Raw genomic sequence first — 19,637 nt, 5'->3', positions numbered from 1 at the left:
GCCTCAGAAGGCGGTTCTGGAAAACGGCGGAGAGATGAGCAACAAGGGCGTCGCAAGGCAGGCAGGCATTCGGCGGAGGAAGGTGAGTCCGATCGTCTAACTTTTGGTGGAGAAATCCGGGGTACAGGCGTCCAATGGGAGGGCTAAAAAGAAGATGACCGCGTTGAAGAGTATGCGCAACGTGTTCAGATGCGCTGGGAGCCTTGGGATGAGCGGTTGAATACTGTGCAAGGCAGCGTCGGCACTGTCGCGTACGAATGCTCACGATGAGATCAGTGGACTTCACCGCACTGCCAGCGTCATTCGCTTAGTCCCACGCTAACATGACTCGCGGCCAGACCTGGAACCTGTCAGTCGTACTATGCTAACGTCCTCCGCTTTTCAGTACGTACACTTGGTATACATATCTCGTGAATCATCTCAACAAACGTTCCATACGACATGTAGGCGTCAAAACTTGTCATCCCACCCCCCTCAGCCACGTCGACCCATGATCCCCTGTATGATTTGCATTCGGCCCGTCTGAGGTGGAACGATGGGAAAGTGCCTTGAAATCCGATGCTTTACAACAGATTTCCCATATATCAGCCGATCACGGCGCGTGTTCATCGAGATTTATTACGGAACGAGTAAAGGTTCAAGCCAGGGACTCCTGCGCCGAACTTCACGTTGACAAGACCCCCCCACTGCCTTCCCTCGGCCATTCCTGTACCTTACAACAGATCTCCTATGTATTCTTCGATTAACAGCACCTGCTCATCGCGATCTGTCATAGCGCGAGTAATCCTACATGCCAGGGTCTCAGACATGGAACGTTCTAGAAGCTACTTGATTTGGTAAACTACTGGTTGAGTCGTGGTTTGTAGTGTACGTGAACTGGTGCGGCTATATTCTCCGAAAGGTGTCAACCAGCTGGGACCGTTTGATTGGTGCTGGTAGTTGGGTTAGTCTTGCGGGTACCGTACCATACAGATACTGATTGAGCCAAAGCTTTGAACGTACGATACTTGAACATGGATGGCATCAGTGGAAGCAACCTCGGCATTGGCAAGATGATTGATGTGCAAATCTGAAATTCACTAGGGATCGGAGAGGGTGACTCGGACAAGGCAGCAAATGGAGATTTGTTACAAGGTTGTATCGGCAATGGCAGATGCCGAGCAGCATATTTGTGAATAGCATCGAGTCCAACATCCAGGTTTTGATCTGATCATGCCATTTCAACAAACCGGCATCGGAGATACCATACTGGAGATCATTGACATGGGAATCTGAAATCGGCTAGAGATCGGGAGAGTAACCAAGATAATGCAACACAGGACAGCATGTCACAAGATTGCGTCTATGACGATTAATGATGCCACAACTCTTAAGAAGCCATGTAGCCAGGTCACAATCGCTGCAACTCTCGAATCAAGGCACCAAAGCTGAACTCAAATCCAGCAATAGCAACGTTACTACAAACACATAGTCTCACGTCACTAGATTTGCACACTGAACAGAACCAAGTCGAGACGACAGGCTTGAAAACAACACACGCATGGAAATCCAAAACGTACAAAAAGACAAAACGGACAATCAATTCACCTTCCATTACCGGACTTTGGCACCAGGCACCATCCAAAAACTATAGTGCTAAGAAGCGATTGCAATGAAAACTGGAAATGACAGGCAAGAATCAAAAAAAAAAACGAAGCAAAAGAAATCAACACCAGGAACAACTTAGATGCAACTTTCATCCAGACTTTGAGAAAAAGAAAAGGCGATAAACTAGACGTACGATAACGTGGAGAGTGTCCCCCTAATACAAAACAACCCGATACATTTCATGAACATGAACTAATGCTTTTTCTGCTTTGAGCGCGAAGATGTTTAGAAATGCCAAGGGTTTGTGAGGAAAATGCCAAAATTTGGATGATAGAGGGGGGGATTTGGGTGAGAGTGAAAGGGCAGCGAGCCCGATTTAAGTTCTGGATCTGATATACTAGTGACAATGTCTTCTCTACCGTTCGTAGCATCATTCTTCGTATGCATCGTAAAGTTTCAATCCAGGGGTGTGGTGGGTAGGTAGGTTAAGTATAGCGAGGGCACCGAATTGTAGGGGGAGAGCGGGCGGTAGAGGCCGTTAAATATTCGTCGTCTGTGTTCGCGTCTGTATCTTTGGCGTTCGTTCGTTCATAGGCGCCGTCGCACGTGAAAGGAGTGATACGTGCGAAGACTAATCGTTTTCGTTTGCGTGCAACAACTTCGTTTGCGTGCGTGTAGCGTGGGCCGGAGATGCAACTATTGGCCGACGAGGATTTCGACATTGGACTGTGACGAGAGCTCGTCAGAGTTGCGGTTCTGGTGTCCGTTCTGTCTTGGTCTTCCAAATCCCTGGCCCCTTTCTGGAAGCGGTCCACGAGGTTGCCTGGATGGTCTATCATCGTAGTTTGTGCTGAAGGACCTATGTCCACCAATGGGACCCGGAGCATCCCAACTCGTCATCTGGCGCAGAGACCTTGGGCTGCTGCTGTTCTGCGGATACCCACCCCCAAGCTGCATGCGGCTCATTTCGCGCTCCAACAAACCATCATCCCGCTGGCTCATGGATCCAGTCGTAGGTGTACCATTAGGATTTGTCGAACTTCCACTGTATCCCAATCCTTCGAGTGATATTCCACCGGGGCGTCCGATCGGATGGCTAGCGGTGCTCGGCGCCGGGGACGGGGTATACGACCTCAGATCCGCATATGACTTTGCGCCGCGCAGGTTAGGTACTGCGTTCAAACCACCGGGGCTGTCGGGGAATCCGAGGAGACCGGATGGCTGTCTATTGAAGGCGTTGTAGAAGCCGCCTTCGGCGCGCACATCGCTGAAGTCAGTAGTCGCTGCACGGTTAAGGTTACGGCGCGGCTGCTCCATGTGGTTGCTGGAGATCTGGGGCATGGGGGGACTGAGGCCCTGGTTGTCATGGACTTTGAAAATGTGGACTTGGCGCTGGTCGCCAGTACCTTTGGATACGTGGGCCAGACCGAGCTGGTGGGCTAGGGTGTGGACGGTGCGGCGCTGGAGAGGGGCTAGGTTCGGGGGGAAGGTCATGCTATCGCGGTCCTTCGTCTCTTTGAACAAAAGCAGCTGAGTGTAGAATTGCAGCACTTGTGGGTCATTTAGGTCGACATCTACATATCGGTTAGCATCGTTGCTCGCGTAGAGTGCATCGTCAAACATACCAACAGTCTTCTGTGCCGATCCACCTCGCATGGCTGAAACAGGCGAAGGCGATGTAGCTGGCATGTGGGAAGCAAGGGAGCCAAACGAGGCCTGCGATTGGAGACCGCCACCGAGGGGCCGGTGTTGTTCCTCGAGCTGTCCACGACGTTCACGCTTCTCCCGCTCGATACGCTCGCGCTCGGCCAGCGGCAGCATCTTCTTGTATTCGACACGCAACTTCCGGCCATTGAGCTCAAAGTGGTTCATCGACTCGATGACGGCCGCCGTCTCCTCGGCGGTGGTGAAGTTGGCAAAAGCCAGACCTCTGAAGACGCCGTTGTCGAAGTGGTAGTTGAAGGCATAGGGCAGGGGTAGGCGCAGTTCCGTCATGAGCGAGACGAGCTGCTCCTTCTTGACGGCAAAGGGAATGTTTTTGATGACAATGGCGGTGGGGATGAGCTCTTCATCGACTTCGTGGCCGTAGCTCGTGTTCTGCATGGCGTTGAGGTTGCTGTTGCTCAGAGCAAAGCTAGGCAGACCCTGAGGCTGCTGGTCCATCCATCCCTAGCGGAGAGTTGTCAGTGTCGTGTCAAACCACATTCAAGGTAACGGAGTCGTCCTTACCGATGGCAGGGCACTGCGCCCTCCTCCGCGCTGCTGCGACTTCATGCGTGCAGCCTGGGCTCCCCCAAGCGATCCCAGGCCGCCGTTCTGGGAGAAGGCGTTGGTGTTCCAGCCCTGGGGCGCGCCCATGTCGTAGCCGTAGCCGCCGGCGTGCATTGTCTGGTTGAGGCGCTCGTAGTTGCGAGGCTGGTCGTAGGTCCGTTGATGGTCGTCTTGCGCGTACATGTTGTTGCCCTGCGGCACTTGGCCGTAGGCGTCGAACTGGCGGGAAGGCATGCGGTGCAGCGTGCCAGTCTGGGGTTGGTTTCGTTGGGCAATGGGCGAGCGCGACGAGGACTGGTCGTAGCCCGAAGCGTACATTATATGCGTGCAAGATTAGGGAGACCCGGTGAGTGGTTTGGGGTGCGAGAGCAAGAAAATTAAGAACGGAGGTAAGAGTAGCACGTGGTCCAAGCTCGTAATGTCGTGAAATGAGCGGAAGGCGACCGTCGCAAACAGGTCCAGGTCGGATCGGAGGGATGAAAAGGGGTCGGCGTGAGCTCGAGCTTGCGTGGTCGAGGGTTGGCTGGTGATGGTAATAATCAGGGATGCCCGGCGGACCCAGCTCGACAGTCCCCTTTCGAGCCGCACTTTTAGGTGGGACGCGAACAACAGGCTAGCAAACGTCAGAGGGGTTCAATATCGCTAACACGCGACGGCGATGCGTAGGCTCGTGTTAAGGAAGGGAGGACGGCCGACGCTTGGAAGCAAAAGTTGACCTGTAACCCACTAACGGCGCGGGGAGACGGCTGCACACGTGCACTTGAACCCAAGAGGCCCGACTGCACCAAAGCTGAGAGCTTTCAATATTGTCTAGCAGAAGGGAACGCCTGGCCAGGTCAGGAGTTGGTGACTTAAGAGGCTTGATTGGCTGCCGCTCCAAGACGCCAATCGTAAAAGCATCTCCCGCTGCGGGTGCTGCGACGTCGAGCACATGGTTCGTGTTTGGTATTGAGTTGTGTATCGACTCCCAAGCTTATTTGCATCCTGACAAGACATGTCTCCCTAGGCAAACATCTGTGCTGAGCAAAGATATTTTAATCTGTCCACCCAGCCCAACACTTGTCACCACCCACTACTCATGATGCCCATGGCTACTCATGGGCCACATCACCGACCATCATGGGCGGGCCAGCCTCACAAAAGTGCGACAGAGGGATGGCCCGGCGTTCTGGAAGTCGCCAGGTGGCGGGCCGTAGCGTTAGCTCCCTGCCAATAACGTGGAAACAGCACCACCTATACTTTTTTATTCGAGCACACTCTGTTTAGTAGACGTTTATATCAACGACGTTACGGCACGGCGAGTCTGCTGTGTTCATGAACTCCAGGCACTTGCTGCTCTGGCCAGAATCCTCCGAGACGCTCGGGGTGCATGATGAGCACACGCGACGTCGTCAGCTGCACCCTGCCACCGGTAATCTCCCCATGTACGGTTCATCGAGCTGCACCCCAGATGTGCACACTGGAATAAGACTGCATATTGTAGTTATTGTTAAAATGCTTCTTGTTCACATTATATGCCGGTAGTCATAGGGCTTTGTATAATCTGTCCAACTATGCTCAACACCTGCAGGCGCGACCAAACATGCTCCTACATCGTTGCACCACCTACTCACACATACGATGCATCTTATTCGACAAAGCTAAACATGGACTCGGCCATGCTAGACGATCACGAAGGCTTCCCGCTTTTATCAAGTTTCCGACTGGCTAAGCACAGCAGAAGTGGTTTGTAGGATCGCTTAGCCCGCATGCATAGATGATCATGTGAATCCAGCCAGCTGGCTAGAGAACACTCTAGAGCGACTTATCACCCTTCTGCTGACGATTACGCGACAGACGAAAGTCATGGTGGCTGTGCTGCCGAAGGAGCTCGCTTCTTGTGACCTGTACCCACCTATACCACACCCTAAAGGTATACACTGTCACCTTTCTTGTCGAATGTACCCTAGAATAACGTGTATATCCTTAGAGTTGGTTGGGACAAGGGCATAGCTCAGGACAAACGTGCCTCTTCCCACGTTCATTGCATACCCATTCAGTCCTCAAAGTCGAGCAGTCGCGAGAATTCAGTCTCACCAACGCGTCGGAACTCGGCACCTGCTGCAAACTGCCCGCTCGCCTCCCATGCTTGCATGGTCGCTTGGTCGTAGGGGCCGTTGATCTCACCTTCTGGTGCATTGAGCCAGTGAAACTCCCATTGCACTGATTGCGGATTCGGGTTCTTCCAATCTTCTCCCGTCTCGCGCTTGTATTGTCGCATGATGGATTCGCGGGGCAGCTCGTAGATGTCCTCGACGCCTCGATCGGACAGCCGACTTGCACATTCGGTTATGGAATCGATGACCTCTTTTGCCTTGATGGCTGCAGAGTCTTGCGACGGCTCCGAATCAACGTCCATAGCCTGACTCTTCTTCTTCTTGGTCCAGCTTTTGGCCGGCTTCTTTGGTGCTGCCTTGCCATATCGCACGAGAGCTTCCATAGGCGTCTCGCCAACGTCCAGATGTGCGATGAGAGCCGACAAGACGTCGCTGGTGACGATGGAATCTTCAGCTCGTTCCCGGGCCTTTCGCTCCGCATCCAATTTTTCCTGCGCTTCCTTTGCCTTCTTGATGTCCTTCTTCGATATGCCGTCCAACCACGAGTCTTGAGCGGCTTCCGGGTCGAAGGCCTTGCGCACGAAATTTCCGGCTTCGTCAAATCGGCCCTCTTCTTGCTCGGCACTCATGTTGAAAGCATCTAGCTTGGGCGCATGCTTCTTCTTGCTGCCTGCACCGAGCTCCTCGTCCATGTCGGGATCGATCTGGTCGCGTAGCTCGTCATCGCCTTCATCGCTGCTGCTCTCTACGTCTTCGGTCCTGCTCTTCGGGCCTTTGGTGAAGTCAACAGCGACATGACCTCCCGCCTTGCTGTCCGCTTCCTGGCCCTCAATCTCGTGGTTGTCCAGGAATCGCAGCTTCTTCTTTTTTGTCTGGTCTCTCCGTGACTCCTCGTCCATCTCGTCATCCTTGTCCTCCTCTGCGAACATGTCGTCGTCATCGTCATCTTGGGTCTTTGTTGGCTCGTCTTTGTTGGCTCGGGCTTCTGCGCGCGCATCGAAGTTCTCCGTAGAGCTGTCCGAGTCGTAGCCGTCGATATTGACCGCATTTCGCTTGATACCCGCGCTTTTCCCGATAACGTCGGCTTCAAGGGCAGGGTCTTCATCATCGACTGCATCCGGAGCGAGCGTAGAGGGGTTGCGCGGGTCGAAGCGGGGTTTCTTGGTCGATGGTTCGTCGCCGTCCATGTGGTGGGTTCGCGTGAACTGCTCGCCAGCGCGCTTTGGCCGCGCGGGGTTGTGAGTTCCACTGGAGCTGGCCATGGTGATAATGAACGTGATTTGAGGTTGAGGTATGCAGAAAAGTGAAACTAGGCAACCAGACAGTGACGTCTTCACGAAACGCGATTATTTGAAGCTCGGGCCAGATCGCGCTGATCCGAGTTTAGCGGCACTGGCATCAACCGCCTGCTGTACCTGCGACCATGGTTCGTCATCTCCAAGGCCTCTCATCGAATGCATATCACTTCCACCACCCGCTTGCCGTTTCTTCCTGACGCCAGACCTGACTAATACAATCCGCTACCCTCTGTTTCTTGCCGCTCTTTCCATACGCAAAAATGGTAGGAGCGACTCCACCACCTTCTCTATCTCAACTCACCACGTACAGTTCAACCCAAACTTTTACGACCAAGACGATCCCATGGCCATGTATCAGTCCTTGGCTGCTCGCCGCGGCGGCGCTCCTAGGCGTTTTGACGAGTACTTCCGATGCTATCCCATCGTTATGCTGCCTGGCCCAGAGCGCCACGAGGCAAACCACGGCGGCAAAGTGTTCCTCCCTCCCAGCGCTCTCGACAAGCTCACCAGGCTGCACATATCATATCCTATGATCTTCGAGCTCATAAACGGCAAAGCAGACGGGAAGAAGTCACATGCAGGTGTATTGGAGTTCATAGCGGAAGAGGGCAAGATCTACCTGCCATACTGGCTCATGGAGACGCTACAGCTGGAACCTGGCGACCTGCTACAAGTGAAATCGACAGATATACCGCTCGGTTCCTTCATCAAGCTACAACCTCAAGACTCTTCCTTCCTCGAAATCTCCGATCCCAAAGCCGTTCTCGAGAATGCATTCCGGAACTTCTCTTGCCTCACTGTAGGCGACATATTCACCTTCTCGTACAACGACAACGTATACAGTATAGCCGTATTGGAAGCCAAGCCAGAGCACTCAAGCAAGGCCGTATGCACCATCGAGACCGATCTGTCAGTCGACTTCGCTCCACCAGTAGGCTACCAAGAGCCGCAGAGAACGAGTGGCACAAGCACACCGCGCAGCGTCATGGCCGGCAAGGGCGGCACACTTCACGCCCACGGCACCATGGCAGAGGCGATCAACTACGCCGCCATTGCCCCATCGTCCACAACTGCCGCAAATGGAGCCAAAGCCACCTCCTCGAATTTCCTCACCACCGGCCACAAGTTGCTCAAGAAAGGCAGCAAGGCGCCTACACCCCAAGCCTCCACACCCGTCGCAGGACAATCATCAAACCCGCCTCCTACGGTACGGCGTACCAACGGCCCGCAGCCGCTCAGGCTACCGCCCAACAAACTGTTCTTCGGGTACGAGATCAAGCCGCTCAAGGGTAAGGAGGAGGAAGGCGAGCAGAAGGAATCAAAACACTTTGAGGGTGCCGGGCAATCACTGCGCAAGAAGAAGGGTGATAAATGAGGCAGATACCCAGAGTGACGATAGGCGTTTCGGGAGGTCCAGAGAGTAGCATTGTATGGCGCAGATAGAGGACACTGAGATCATATGGCGTAGGGCGTTTGATACCTATGATGAGAGCTATAAACGGAACTAATACAGCTCATTTTGTATCTGTTCTCTGTTCTGTTTTGTTACCGATTTCACTAGTCGTGATGCAAATGCTAATGTCAGTTTGGACAGACACTCACAACACGCAAGGAAAGTGATATCAATCGCCCATGAATTTATTATTTGTACCTTGTCGCAACGAAGGTATTGCTCACTGCACCTTTTGTGCAATCAGCCCTGCACCAAATTCTTTGGAACAGGGCTGAGAGACGGATACTTCTAGGAGAAGACGTCACTTCTCCATTCCGAACGTTCCACTGCAATCCGGAAATGTAAACATGTCCCGCACCGGACGAAAGACAGATTAGTCATTAAAGAAGAAAGGGAAAGGGAGGGGAGAGTCTAAACTATCTCCTTAACTAGCTCCTCCTTAACACGCTTAGCTATAGAGATATAGTCTTATTTAACCTTAACATCTTTCTCGCTATCCTCTTTAACACTCTCCTTTTCTACGCTCTTCTCCTTAACTTCAGCTTTTAGTCTCCTACCTCTCCCCTTCTTCGCCTTTAGTATGTCGTCTTTACTACTATCTCCCTCGTTATTACTATCTGCACTAAGAGCAGCCCTCTTCTTAGGCGTAGTAGCTTTAGAAGTAGTATTCTTGCGCGGCGTAACAGGTCCCTTAGCCTTAGCAGCGCCTTTAGGAAGCGTTTAGCTGTATTCTTTAAAGAGCTTGCGCTGCTTAACGCATAGGAGAGAGACGCAGACTTAGACGCCTTTCTTATTTATGCCTTAGGGTTTAGGTTTTAGTAGAGTAGGGATAAGAAAGAGGGAGGGAGGGTAAACAGAAAACAGCTAGTATTAATAAAGAGGATAATATAAAGATAAGAAGGCGTAGAAGAGGTAGTATAGAATTAAGTTATTAAAAGAGGAAGTTAGTTCTTTAAAAGCTTACCTAGGAATACAGTTATAATACGCTTATAATCTTCGCTAGTAAGGTAGCAGCCTTAGGTTAGAATAAGAAGCTGTAGAAGGAGCTTTGTTAGCTGTAGTTTACTATTATAGTAATTATTGCACTTACCTTTTTCTCGTTCTTAAGCGTCTATTAAAATGCCTAGAGTGCAATGTAAGTTAGAAGTTAAGCAAAGTTAAAGATAAAGTACATACACTACCTTTAGCCTCGCTGCCCTTAGTAGCTACAGTCCTTTTCTTAGGAGGCATAATTGTTAATAACGTTGTTATTGTAGTAAATGTTAGAGAGGTGTTGTTTTAAAGGGCTAATCTTAAATTAGAGCAAAGAGGTGTCTAAGAAAGAGAGAGTTAGAGTCGTAAAGGGAGGTATAGAAGACAAGACTAAGAAAAGAATCTAGATAGACAATAACAGTAGGAAGTGAGAATAGGTGAGAGTAAGATTTAGCTTGAGTTTGTCAGTGATTCTTTGCGCTCACCTTCACCTTTCACCTTGTGAGAGATGAAGAGAAGGCAAGAAAGTGACGAACATGACCGAAGTTACAGAGTGAGGAAACTCTACGTGCGATAAAACCGATCGATTCCGCCAACCTATCATGTGTTCAATGCAATCCGATCTCAGATGCCGGTGCTATAGATATTCAGAAGTGGCATGAAGCTTCTTCGCGATCATCCTTTTAGCCCTATCACACGATTCAGACGTCGTTCTCGATTACCTCCCCCTTGACACCAGCGTCTTCTACCTCGCCGTTGAAAAGCATCTCCTCAGTCTCTTTCTTAACAATCTGCTTCTGAGACTTGCGAGCGCGCGGCTTCTTGGTAGGAGATTCGGCCTCAGCATCACCACCCTCATCGCTCTTCTCAGTGGCAACAGTACGCTTCTTCGGAGACTTGGTAGGTGTCTTAGTAGGAGTTTCAGTGGCACCATCGGGTAGTGTCCAGCCGAGCTCCTCCATGCGTGCACGCTGCTCCTTGCGCATCTTGCCGAAACGTTGGCGAATCGCGTTCCAGTTAGTGCCGGCTGAGCTTGGATTAGTATAAATGAATTCTCAATCAGGAGGATAAAACTTACGAGGCAAGGCCACAACGAGCTTGTGATGGTCGTCCGAGGTGATGGTGCGTCCCATGGTCAGTAACAAGAGCTTTGGATTTGATTAGACAATTGTGCAATCGCGGAACGAGTGGCTGGCTTACTGTGCGCTCATTATCTGCGGTCCAGCTGAACTTCTGTATGCATATTAGGCTTGGTAGAAGTGATGGTAGTATTGGGTCGTACTCACGCCATCACCGCCAGCCTCAGCACCTTCGTCTGCGATCTTCTTCTTAGGAGGCATTGCAGTTGTCGTAGACGGATGGACTTGGAAGCGTATCTGAGAAGATGTCTGTAAGAGCTTGTGAGCCGATTGTTGAGCTTGAGAATTAAGGCTGAAGAGGTGAGTTTGGTACCAGAAAAGTTCAGGGAAGCGGCAGCAAGATAAGATCCGGGACACGAGGATAGGTGAGAGTGAGTTGCCGGGCAACGCGACCATGCCGACAGGTGAGGAGTGAATGCGCCTTCACCGTACGTTCAGTGGGAGAACGCTACCGCAGCAACATCCTGGTACTTAAAGCACTGTCACAGGAGCATAGTAGTTGCACATACACAGAAGGATGCACGAAGTTCGTCAAGTGATGCAGCCGCCCTTTCATTGTACCCGTTCAAAGGCGTACGTCACTATTACGGTCAAAAAGACATCTCTTCGTCCCGTCCATTCTGTCATCTAACCAAAGCAAGATCATGGAAAGCATCGACGCTGCAGTTTGATCGAAGTATCATAGCATCTCTTACATATTCCGGTGATCTTCGTTCAGCCCTGACCGATAAATTCAGCCAGCGAAGTGATACATACTCACGTATGATGACTGCCACACAAGATCTCGAAACTACCCTTGAAGAAGGAGCTGAATCATCTAGACATACTGAAATGAATATGGGTACTACACCATTGCCAATCGTATCTTAAGGCAGTCCTATGTGTTGAGGTAGCTAGGATCTTCAAAGATGCTAGATGCGGAGCGCCTATTAAAGGAATTCCTTGCTTGAACTCAAAGTGGGGAGGCTATTGCAGTCAATACGGTTGGTAGTAAGTCGTACTAGAGAAACATATAGGATTAGGTTGACGCCATTTCTAGTGGATCTAATAAAGACTATTGCGAAACCAGCTGCCAAATAAGCTTTGGGTCGTGCAAGTAGACTCCTGTAAGCTCCACAAGGCCCATTGTTTCAACTACAACTGGCCTTGCACATTCCGCCTCTCCTAAGCAACCAATATCCAAGAATGCTCGTTGCGGCGCGGAGTAAATATTCTGCTCAATCCATCATCTGGAGACATCACTGGCTCGGGTCCTTCTGGTAGCACCAGTCTTTGGTCCAAAGGAGAAAGAGGATGTACGCACCCGAAGCGACTACAAGCAGCTGCGCATGAAGGATCTGTATATGCCGTCCTGAATTTCGCAACCTCGTTTACTTCTTCGAAGGCGAGTTTATATCAGACCCTATATTCGTTCGACACCACGCGGGAGTACACCCTAGCCTTTTAGTACGATTTTCGTCAATTAAAAACTTTGCATCTTGCTCATTGACGGTTTCATTGGGAGCTGTCAACGTGTATACTAAGACTTTGACAATTGCGGATAGCCCAGGACCGTACAAGTGGAAAGGGCCGATTACAACCACGCCATTGGTGCCGTCGGACAATGAGCAGACGTTGCGTTTCGATTATGACTGTGCTCTATCCACTAACAACGGGGTAGCTTCGAGCTGTATATTCCTGGATGAGTTGAGCCTGATGTCGAACTAAGACATCTCATTGACTAGCCGTGTTCTTAAGACTATCAGTAATCAACGTGAATCACATCTCCATTACCAAAGAGAAGTTCCCACCACGTCGCAAAAGCATTAAAGCCCAGCCAATGCATATAGGCGCGGAGCGCACACAGATCGGGAGAGGGTTGCCTAGTCTTCCCGAATCATTCTAGGCTGTTATCTGTTAGGTAGCGATATCAAGGCTTGCTGCCTGGAAAGTGGCATGTAAGAATTCAGGAGAACTTCTGTAGTCGTCATGACGTTGAATACACGACTTCAGATGACTTTTGGAGGACCTCGGGAGGCTGACGAGGTGTGGTAGGCTAGAATGCCCAGAGATTTAGGGCTGACGTATGATGGTCAGTGCTTCGTGCCTGTATCCTAGCGTTCGGCATCGTCATCCCCTGCACACACGACACTGTGAAGCTTGTTGTTAATCAGTAAGCATTGTACTGAAAAGACGTACGACTGTGTCTGCTGCTACGCCTATTGTGTATACGTACTCCGCCGACGAGTCTCGGAACATTTCCTTCATATCGGCCCTCCTCTTCTGGCAGTGAGAGACGCCTCATCATCATCCCGTGCTTATAACATCAGTGCCGCGGATAGCGCACTGCCGTTGTCGCCTTCTGTTGATCTAATCTGAACCCAGCTCATAATGGGCGAACCACAGGCCACAGCCGTCCAGAGATCGTAAAGCTATGTGCGCCGCTGAGACATCACTAGGGTCATGACAGGCTGCGCTGGAATGCCATTCGATAGCTAAGATATCTACCTGGACTTCAAGTGGGAAGCGTCGTTCGGTGGCTTGATGCCCGCCGTCCTACTCCCTGCTTCCACGCGGGTGCCCACAGCCAGGTAGGCCCAATTTGATTCAGATCACCAATGGGACTGCTTCCCGCCGTTGTATCACACCGTTTGACTAAGCAAAACAGCTCTTCTTGAATTCTCCGCTAGGCGCATCAGAGAAAAGACGGTCATTATGCTTCACACCATGCAGGGGTCACCTCCCACTAGCCCCGAACTCGAGACGATGCCTACAGAACATGCTTGTTTCAATGCTTCCGTAGCCTGTTAACATGATTGCTTTTATCTGATACCCTCTGCTTGACTTCTCACGTATCTATGCATCTCTCATTCTACCAAACGCACCTTGCACAAACTCGCCTCAAGACAATACCTTTATCGGTCCGAGCTCAGCCCCCACAGCATGTGTATTCGCGTAGTCGAGAAGTTTCCCGTCTGCGGCTGTGTCTATCATACTCATTCGGTGGATCGATGCGCCTACTATGGACGACATCCGGTTATTGAGAAGGTCATCTGGGTCGGCGCGTCGTGTCAAGATCACAAGAATCGCTGATGCGCATACGAGCAGAAGAGCATTTACGTCCAGCGTTTTGAATTTGACTGCTGATCAGCTTCGCCAAAGATACAATGTGTACTCGCGAAACTAATAGACGAAGCCAATGCCAGTACTTCAAGCTAGAGCATCGACCATCTAATTAACAGCAACCGAACGCGGAAGAAAGGTCGACAAAGTACTGACACAATGCCACCCGTACGTTTATGATCTTGGATGAATTACACGATACTAACAGACTGGTACAGGTGGCGATTCGATGCACCACGGATACCCACCCCATTATCCATGCTGATCTATGCTGGACACGACGTTGGAGGACAATCTATTACCAGCCTGCAGCTGAACCTGAGTGTTCAGTGAATAACGAGACTTCGGCCCAACTTACGAAAGGCCAGAACCTAGCACCATTAGAACCCCGACGACGTATGCGCAACGTTCCTTGATACAGCTGCTATACCAATCTCCAAAGATCTACCGCCCCAATCAACACAGCGAAGAACCTTGACGTAAAATCTGGTGCAGAACCTGTGCCAGAGCTGCTGCGTTGTAGAGGCGACATGAGTCATTATCTCACTGCTGGACAATGTTCTGACGTTTAGGATATTGCTCCTCGTGGCGAGATGGACCTGTGACAACAACGTCCTCTTGTCTCCTACGTTCCTTGGTTCTCCCGGCACGAGCCGACTCGCCGTATACGGGCCCACTGCGTGCCGATGCCTGGCTCTTTCGTCCACTGTTGTGGTATGTCTGAACGCTTTTCATGATCCGATAAGCAGCGGCACGATCTTGAGCACCGGAAGGATGAGGATGCTTTGGAACGTTTCCAACATCGACCATGTCCGGTTTCTCTGGCACGGATTGCGGTGAAGCAACTTCATCCTTCGATTTCGCACGGCGGTCGCTGTATTCAGAGGAAGATCTCCGAGTAGCGGCGCGGCGCGGCCCCGCCTGGTTGACAAAGGGGAAACACTCTCCGGTGGCCAAGTTCGCCGTCGCAATGTTGGTACGAGAAGATTCAAGGAGAGGCTCCGCAATCGGTTCGAGGGCGTTCAGGGCCTGGTCCAGCTCCTGATCAAGCGGGCACAACTCCGCGGCCGATGTTCTCTCTTGCGACTCCCTATACTCCAGCGCCTCTCTCCTTCTCTCCGACACCTCCCTTTCTCTCTGCCCCGCCAGCGCCAGCCTCCACTTCGCGTTCCCAAAACGATGGCGACTTGGGAACATACTCAGTGTTGAGATTGAACCTTGCACGCCACGCTTCGTGGCCTCCAGGCGCTCAAGGTCTCGTCTCAGCTCGTGCTGTTCCAAGATCAAGGACTGTAATGCTTCAACGTCAGCTTGGTGGCGAGGCCGGTCAGGTATGCCTCCGGACGCCCCCACGCTATGACAATGCGGACACTCGAGTGCATGGACAGTATCTGGCACTGCCTTCAGGATACATACTTCCTTCAGCGCCCCCTGAAGTAGCTCTCTATTCCTACGGTACTGTTCAGCTCGAGCTTTGAGTGAGTCATCCTTGAGTTCGAGGCCTGGGGTTGTACTGGCCGTTTTAATCACCTGGAGACTGTGGTCTTTCGGTCGGTACTCATAGGTCCAGACGGCGAACGGGTCTGGTCGTAACGGAGGGGTGAAATTACTCGGCGAAGGCAATATGTTGCTCAATTGTTCATGCAGCGGCAACTTCAGGTTTTCGTATACGGGACAGGTGGGTGGACTTAGTTCGGCATCAGGATCATCGATGCACGTCGCTCGCCTATCGGCTTCCTCGTTCAAGTGCTTGGTTCGATCAATCGATTCGTGGAAGACATTGGATACTTCGTACTTGGGGTGGCCGGAAAGGAAAACCTGCAGAACGTCCTCTCGACTGGACTTCTGATCCGAGAATTCGGCCGGCTCGCTGCGTTCGCCTTTAGGTGGTATCGCCGACCTAGAAAAATGAGGATTGATGCGAGCAAACCTTGGATCTATTGACGCTTGTCAGTATTTGACCATGAGTCTTCGAGGTTGGGCAATAAAACAGCGTGCGACACGGACTTACCATCCTCGTTCGCGGCCAAAACCGAGTCGGCCACTCCGTTCAACTCAGCACACGCATCGTCCCAATACAACCTCGAGTCTTCCTCCCACTGCGCATCGGATAAGTCAAGGACCGATGGTGCATCGGACACGAAAGAAAACCTAGAGTCTGGAATCGTCGAATGGCCCTCGCGGCTACTCAATGCACTAATAGGAAGCGCAGTCATGTCATGCTCACCTCCGATCTGGAAGTGCGATAGGGATCGCAGGCAGGGTTTTCTTTCGTCCTCATCTTCCATCTCCCACCATTCTTCCTCTTCTTCGTCATCATCTGCTATGGCGAGATCATTGTCCTTTCCTCGAATGACCTCCTCCTCCAATTCACTCAGCACTATCCCACTTCGTCTTGCACTGGGTCCAGATGATACCTGGTCCTCCTGTGGGCGATCCGGCTCCAGCGCCCCATCGTCCGACAATCCCGGAAATTTATCCGTCGCAGCAACGTAAAAGTCTGCAAAAGAAGATACCTGGGGAGAAACGGATGTTGACCTTTTGTCGTTCTCTTCCCCGAGGATTAGTTGGTTAGGCTTGGTGGTAGGCCGTGCGGAGAGGGACGCATGACGAGCGGTACGTGGCTTTTTTGACTCGTCTAGCTTGTTGATGGGGTCAGACAGCGATTCAGGGGACTGCTGGATGGCATCTTTATAGAAACTATCAGGTGGCTGTGAAGCAAAGGATGTTTCTGCAGCTTCATTGAGGAGCGATGATTGCGATTCTAGGTTAGCGACTGGGGTTCCTGTGGTGGCTCTTGCGGCTGCTTCTGCGGTACGTGCTTCGTACGCGGCGATGCGTGCAGATGTTAGCTCTGAAACTCTCCCTGAGCGAGGCGGAGGAGTAGGAGTGGCCGCTGGCGAAGGGAAAGATTCGATATCCTTTGCTGGGCGATGTGGTGGTGCATTATAAGTGGAAGAGAAGGGGTTTTCCCGAGGCAATCCAGAAGGAACATTTTCCTTCTTCTGGCTTGGGCTTGGGCTGCACGAGGAGATGAAAGGAGGTGGAGAGGATGCTAGAGAGTCGTCGTTATCGGTGGGGCTGGAAGAGAAGCCAGGTTTAAGTATGGGTGAAGTATTGAGATCGTCTTCATCGGAGGACCAAGAGGCAGATATGGGCTCGTTGTCTGGTGAATTGCGGGGCGGAGAGGAAGTTATAGATGCTGCTGCTTCCTCACCTACAGTGACTTTGTTGTCAGGGTGATCATACATGTTGTTGGCGAGCTGTACGTCCGCTGTAACGGAGGGGAAGGATTATATCCTGTCGTATTGTGTTCAACAGAAGCTTCGTCTCCGTATTGTGGATAAGAGTAAAGGTGGTTTGTCACCGAAGGAATATGAGAGAGGTGGCATCTTCAAGAAGACCCTTCGATTACATCTGTTCTCTTTTATGACACGCTGAACAACTGGACTCAGTCTCAGGGTCACATAGTGATGTGATCGGGCATACATATGATCTGGATCAGGGTCCTCACGACAAGGCTATGATATCACATTCTTTATGCCATAAGCGATAGAAAGTATGTCTTAGGCTACACAAAACATACTGTGCACTAAATGTCGACATTCTGACCGACTATGCTGAAAGATTTGTTGTCTGTAACGGATGGAATTCGGGCTAGTATGGAAGTGCAAAGAGGAAGAGACCTCTGTTTCTAGGGAAAATGTGGAGTGAGCAGATGCAGCGGCTGTACATGTGATTCTCCGGTTCCCTGCTACATATCATTTGCCTTCCAAGATGACCTGTTGATACCCCCAAATTTGAAGTTCTGGGCCAGGGTCCACACGGCGGAAAGATGAAGTCACATATCTCGACAATTTATTTACCAGCGTAGACGACTTTTGCTATTCGACTTTCAGCTACGGCTTATCTATCTTGATTGAAATCTGCGCTTGGTACGCTCTCAGTCTCCGAAATGTATTGCTCTATACCCTTGTATCTCCACCGCCTGAAGTACGCTTTTGGCGTGGTAGTTGGGCAATCCAGCCCAGATCCAGCTCCGTTGCAGGTAGCGTAGACACCAATCAGCGTGCCAACAAAGGAACCCGATGGACTCAGCTGTGCTGTTGAAGCTCTACCAAACGAAATTTGTCTTGACTTGCCGTTCACCAACATCGCCGAGAACAGGTACGTCTTTGGATCCGGCATCGTGATGCGGAGCCGCATAGGCTTTCCGTGCCAAGATGTAGGGACAGGCATTTTCTTTTCCACCTCTTCCGTAGAGTTGTAACGCAGATAAGTCGTCCCATTATTACGCACTAGTCCGAGCTGAATGTTTGCCGTTTGCCACAGGAAAGCAGTGATTCCAGCTTCCTGCCCATCGGATTTGGGGTCGAACGACATGTCCACACTGAAGTCGAATGTGCTGTCGGTCTGGCGGCGTCCAATGAAGTTTACAGCCCTCGAAGCTGGATCAGACACATTGAACGAGCCGGCGAGATTATTGCGACCGAGCATGACTTGCAGGCCTTTGTGCGTGGTCTTGAAAGCGCCGTCCCGGGGAACACGCCAATATACTAGGTTTCGTGGTATCGGTGAGCCTGGAGGAAAGTCGTATACATCTGGGTCCGAATTGAATGGCCCATTACCTGGGAGATCTCTTGAGCGAGCAGGTAGTTGCCAGCCCTCCATCTTGCCTCGTACGGGCTGAAACACTGGCCATTGACCAGACTCCCATGTCACAGGCGTGAGCACGGTCTCACGACCCATCGGGAAGGAAGTTCCATTAGGACCCACGCGCGTCGCGAGCGCGACAGACCACCATTTCCCGTTGCTGTCTTGGAAAAGATCTGCATGACCGACAGTCTGGAAGTACTCTGATGTGCCGCGATTCGTAAGATGAGGGTTGAACGGGCTGGACTGGTAAGGTCCAGTTATGTTCTTTGCGCGAGCCATGGTGACAGAGTGATCTTCAGCTGTTCCACCTTCCGCGATCAGGAGGTAGTACCACCCGTCTTTCTTGTAGATGTGCGGACCCTCTGGCCAAACACCACCTGTTCCGTTCCAGAGCTGCGAAATAGGTCCCATTTCCCCAGTACCAATATTCATCTCCTGTAAGATGATGCCCTGAGTCGCAACATACACCTTGCCGTCATCATCCCAGAATAGATCGGGATCGATCTTACCGGCCTCGAATCTGACTGGATCACTCCAGGATTCATCGTCAAACGGATTCGTAGTCTTGAACAGCACACCTGCCAAGTCACCAGATCCCAGGTATTCGCAGATCACGTAGAAAACACCCTGATGATGTCGGATGGTTGCCGCGTACATGCCCTCCTGTTGGCCTTTGGTGGCATAACTGTAGCCCGGAAGCTGAGACTCACGGTTCCATGCGTGGCTGATATGTTTCCAGTCTACCAGATCCTTTGATGCGTAGATGGGCAGTCCAGGGAACGAGATGAAAGTAGAGGTTACGCAGAAGAATGTCTCGTCCACGTTGACGCATGATGGGTCGCTGTGCCAGCCTGGAAGTACCGGGTTGAGGAACGTCGAATTTTGCGCGAGCGTCGCTGTCGAACACGCAAGGATAGCTGTCGTGACCCTTGTTAAGAACCGCATCTTGAAGGATCTTGGAAAACCTTGACAGAGCTTACCCTGCATCCGGCGATGCAGAAAGCTTTATGAATACCAGCGACCAGCAGGTGCAGATGGTTCCTAGGTGCTACCAGCCTGTTGG

At 51.4% G+C, this 19,637-nt stretch overlaps 5 protein-coding genes across 5 annotated transcripts; 1 reads left to right on the top strand and 4 right to left on the bottom strand.

Moving 5' to 3' along the window:
• Positions 1-2,283: 2,283 nt before the first annotated feature.
• GT037_009148 (uncharacterized protein) lies at positions 2,284-4,176 on the bottom strand (the record flags this gene model as incomplete). Its single annotated transcript, XM_038934195.1, has 3 exons — positions 2,284-3,161; positions 3,213-3,756; positions 3,817-4,176. 3 exons carry the CDS (start codon positions 4,174-4,176, stop codon positions 2,284-2,286), a joined length of 1,782 nt encoding a protein of 593 aa, XP_038782997.1.
• Positions 4,177-5,893: 1,717 nt separating this feature from the next.
• Positions 5,894-7,216, bottom strand: GT037_009147 (uncharacterized protein; the record flags this gene model as incomplete). The annotated part of the gene is made up of 1 exon (XM_038934194.1): positions 5,894-7,216. The coding sequence occupies one exon, from the start codon at positions 7,214-7,216 to the stop codon at positions 5,894-5,896; it is 1,323 nt and encodes a 440-aa protein (XP_038782996.1).
• Positions 7,217-7,512: 296 nt separating this feature from the next.
• Positions 7,513-8,627, top strand: GT037_009146 (ubiquitin fusion degradation protein; the record flags this gene model as incomplete). The annotated part of the gene is made up of 2 exons (XM_038934193.1): positions 7,513-7,515; positions 7,563-8,627. 2 exons carry the CDS (start codon positions 7,513-7,515, stop codon positions 8,625-8,627), a joined length of 1,068 nt encoding a protein of 355 aa, XP_038782995.1.
• Positions 8,628-9,173: 546 nt separating this feature from the next.
• Positions 9,174-11,017, bottom strand: GT037_009145 (uncharacterized protein; the record flags this gene model as incomplete). Its single annotated transcript, XM_038934192.1, has 5 exons — positions 9,174-9,395; positions 10,400-10,704; positions 10,756-10,825; positions 10,878-10,910; positions 10,964-11,017. 5 exons carry the CDS (start codon positions 11,015-11,017, stop codon positions 9,174-9,176), a joined length of 684 nt encoding a protein of 227 aa, XP_038782994.1.
• Positions 11,018-14,461: 3,444 nt separating this feature from the next.
• On the bottom strand, positions 14,462-19,519 carry GT037_009144 (glycoside hydrolase family 43 protein; the record flags this gene model as incomplete). Its single annotated transcript, XM_038934191.1, has 4 exons — positions 14,462-15,208; positions 15,335-15,855; positions 15,930-17,192; positions 17,890-19,519. The coding sequence occupies 4 exons, from the start codon at positions 19,517-19,519 to the stop codon at positions 14,462-14,464; spliced, it is 4,161 nt and encodes a 1,386-aa protein (XP_038782993.1).
• Positions 19,520-19,637: the final 118 nt, after the last annotated feature.

This window comes from Alternaria burnsii (genome assembly GCF_013036055.1).
Source record: "Alternaria burnsii strain CBS107.38 chromosome Unknown 700, whole genome shotgun sequence".
Taxonomy (NCBI): domain Eukaryota; kingdom Fungi; phylum Ascomycota; class Dothideomycetes; order Pleosporales; family Pleosporaceae; genus Alternaria; species Alternaria burnsii.
This window is presented reverse-complemented; position numbering and strand designations above follow the sequence as displayed.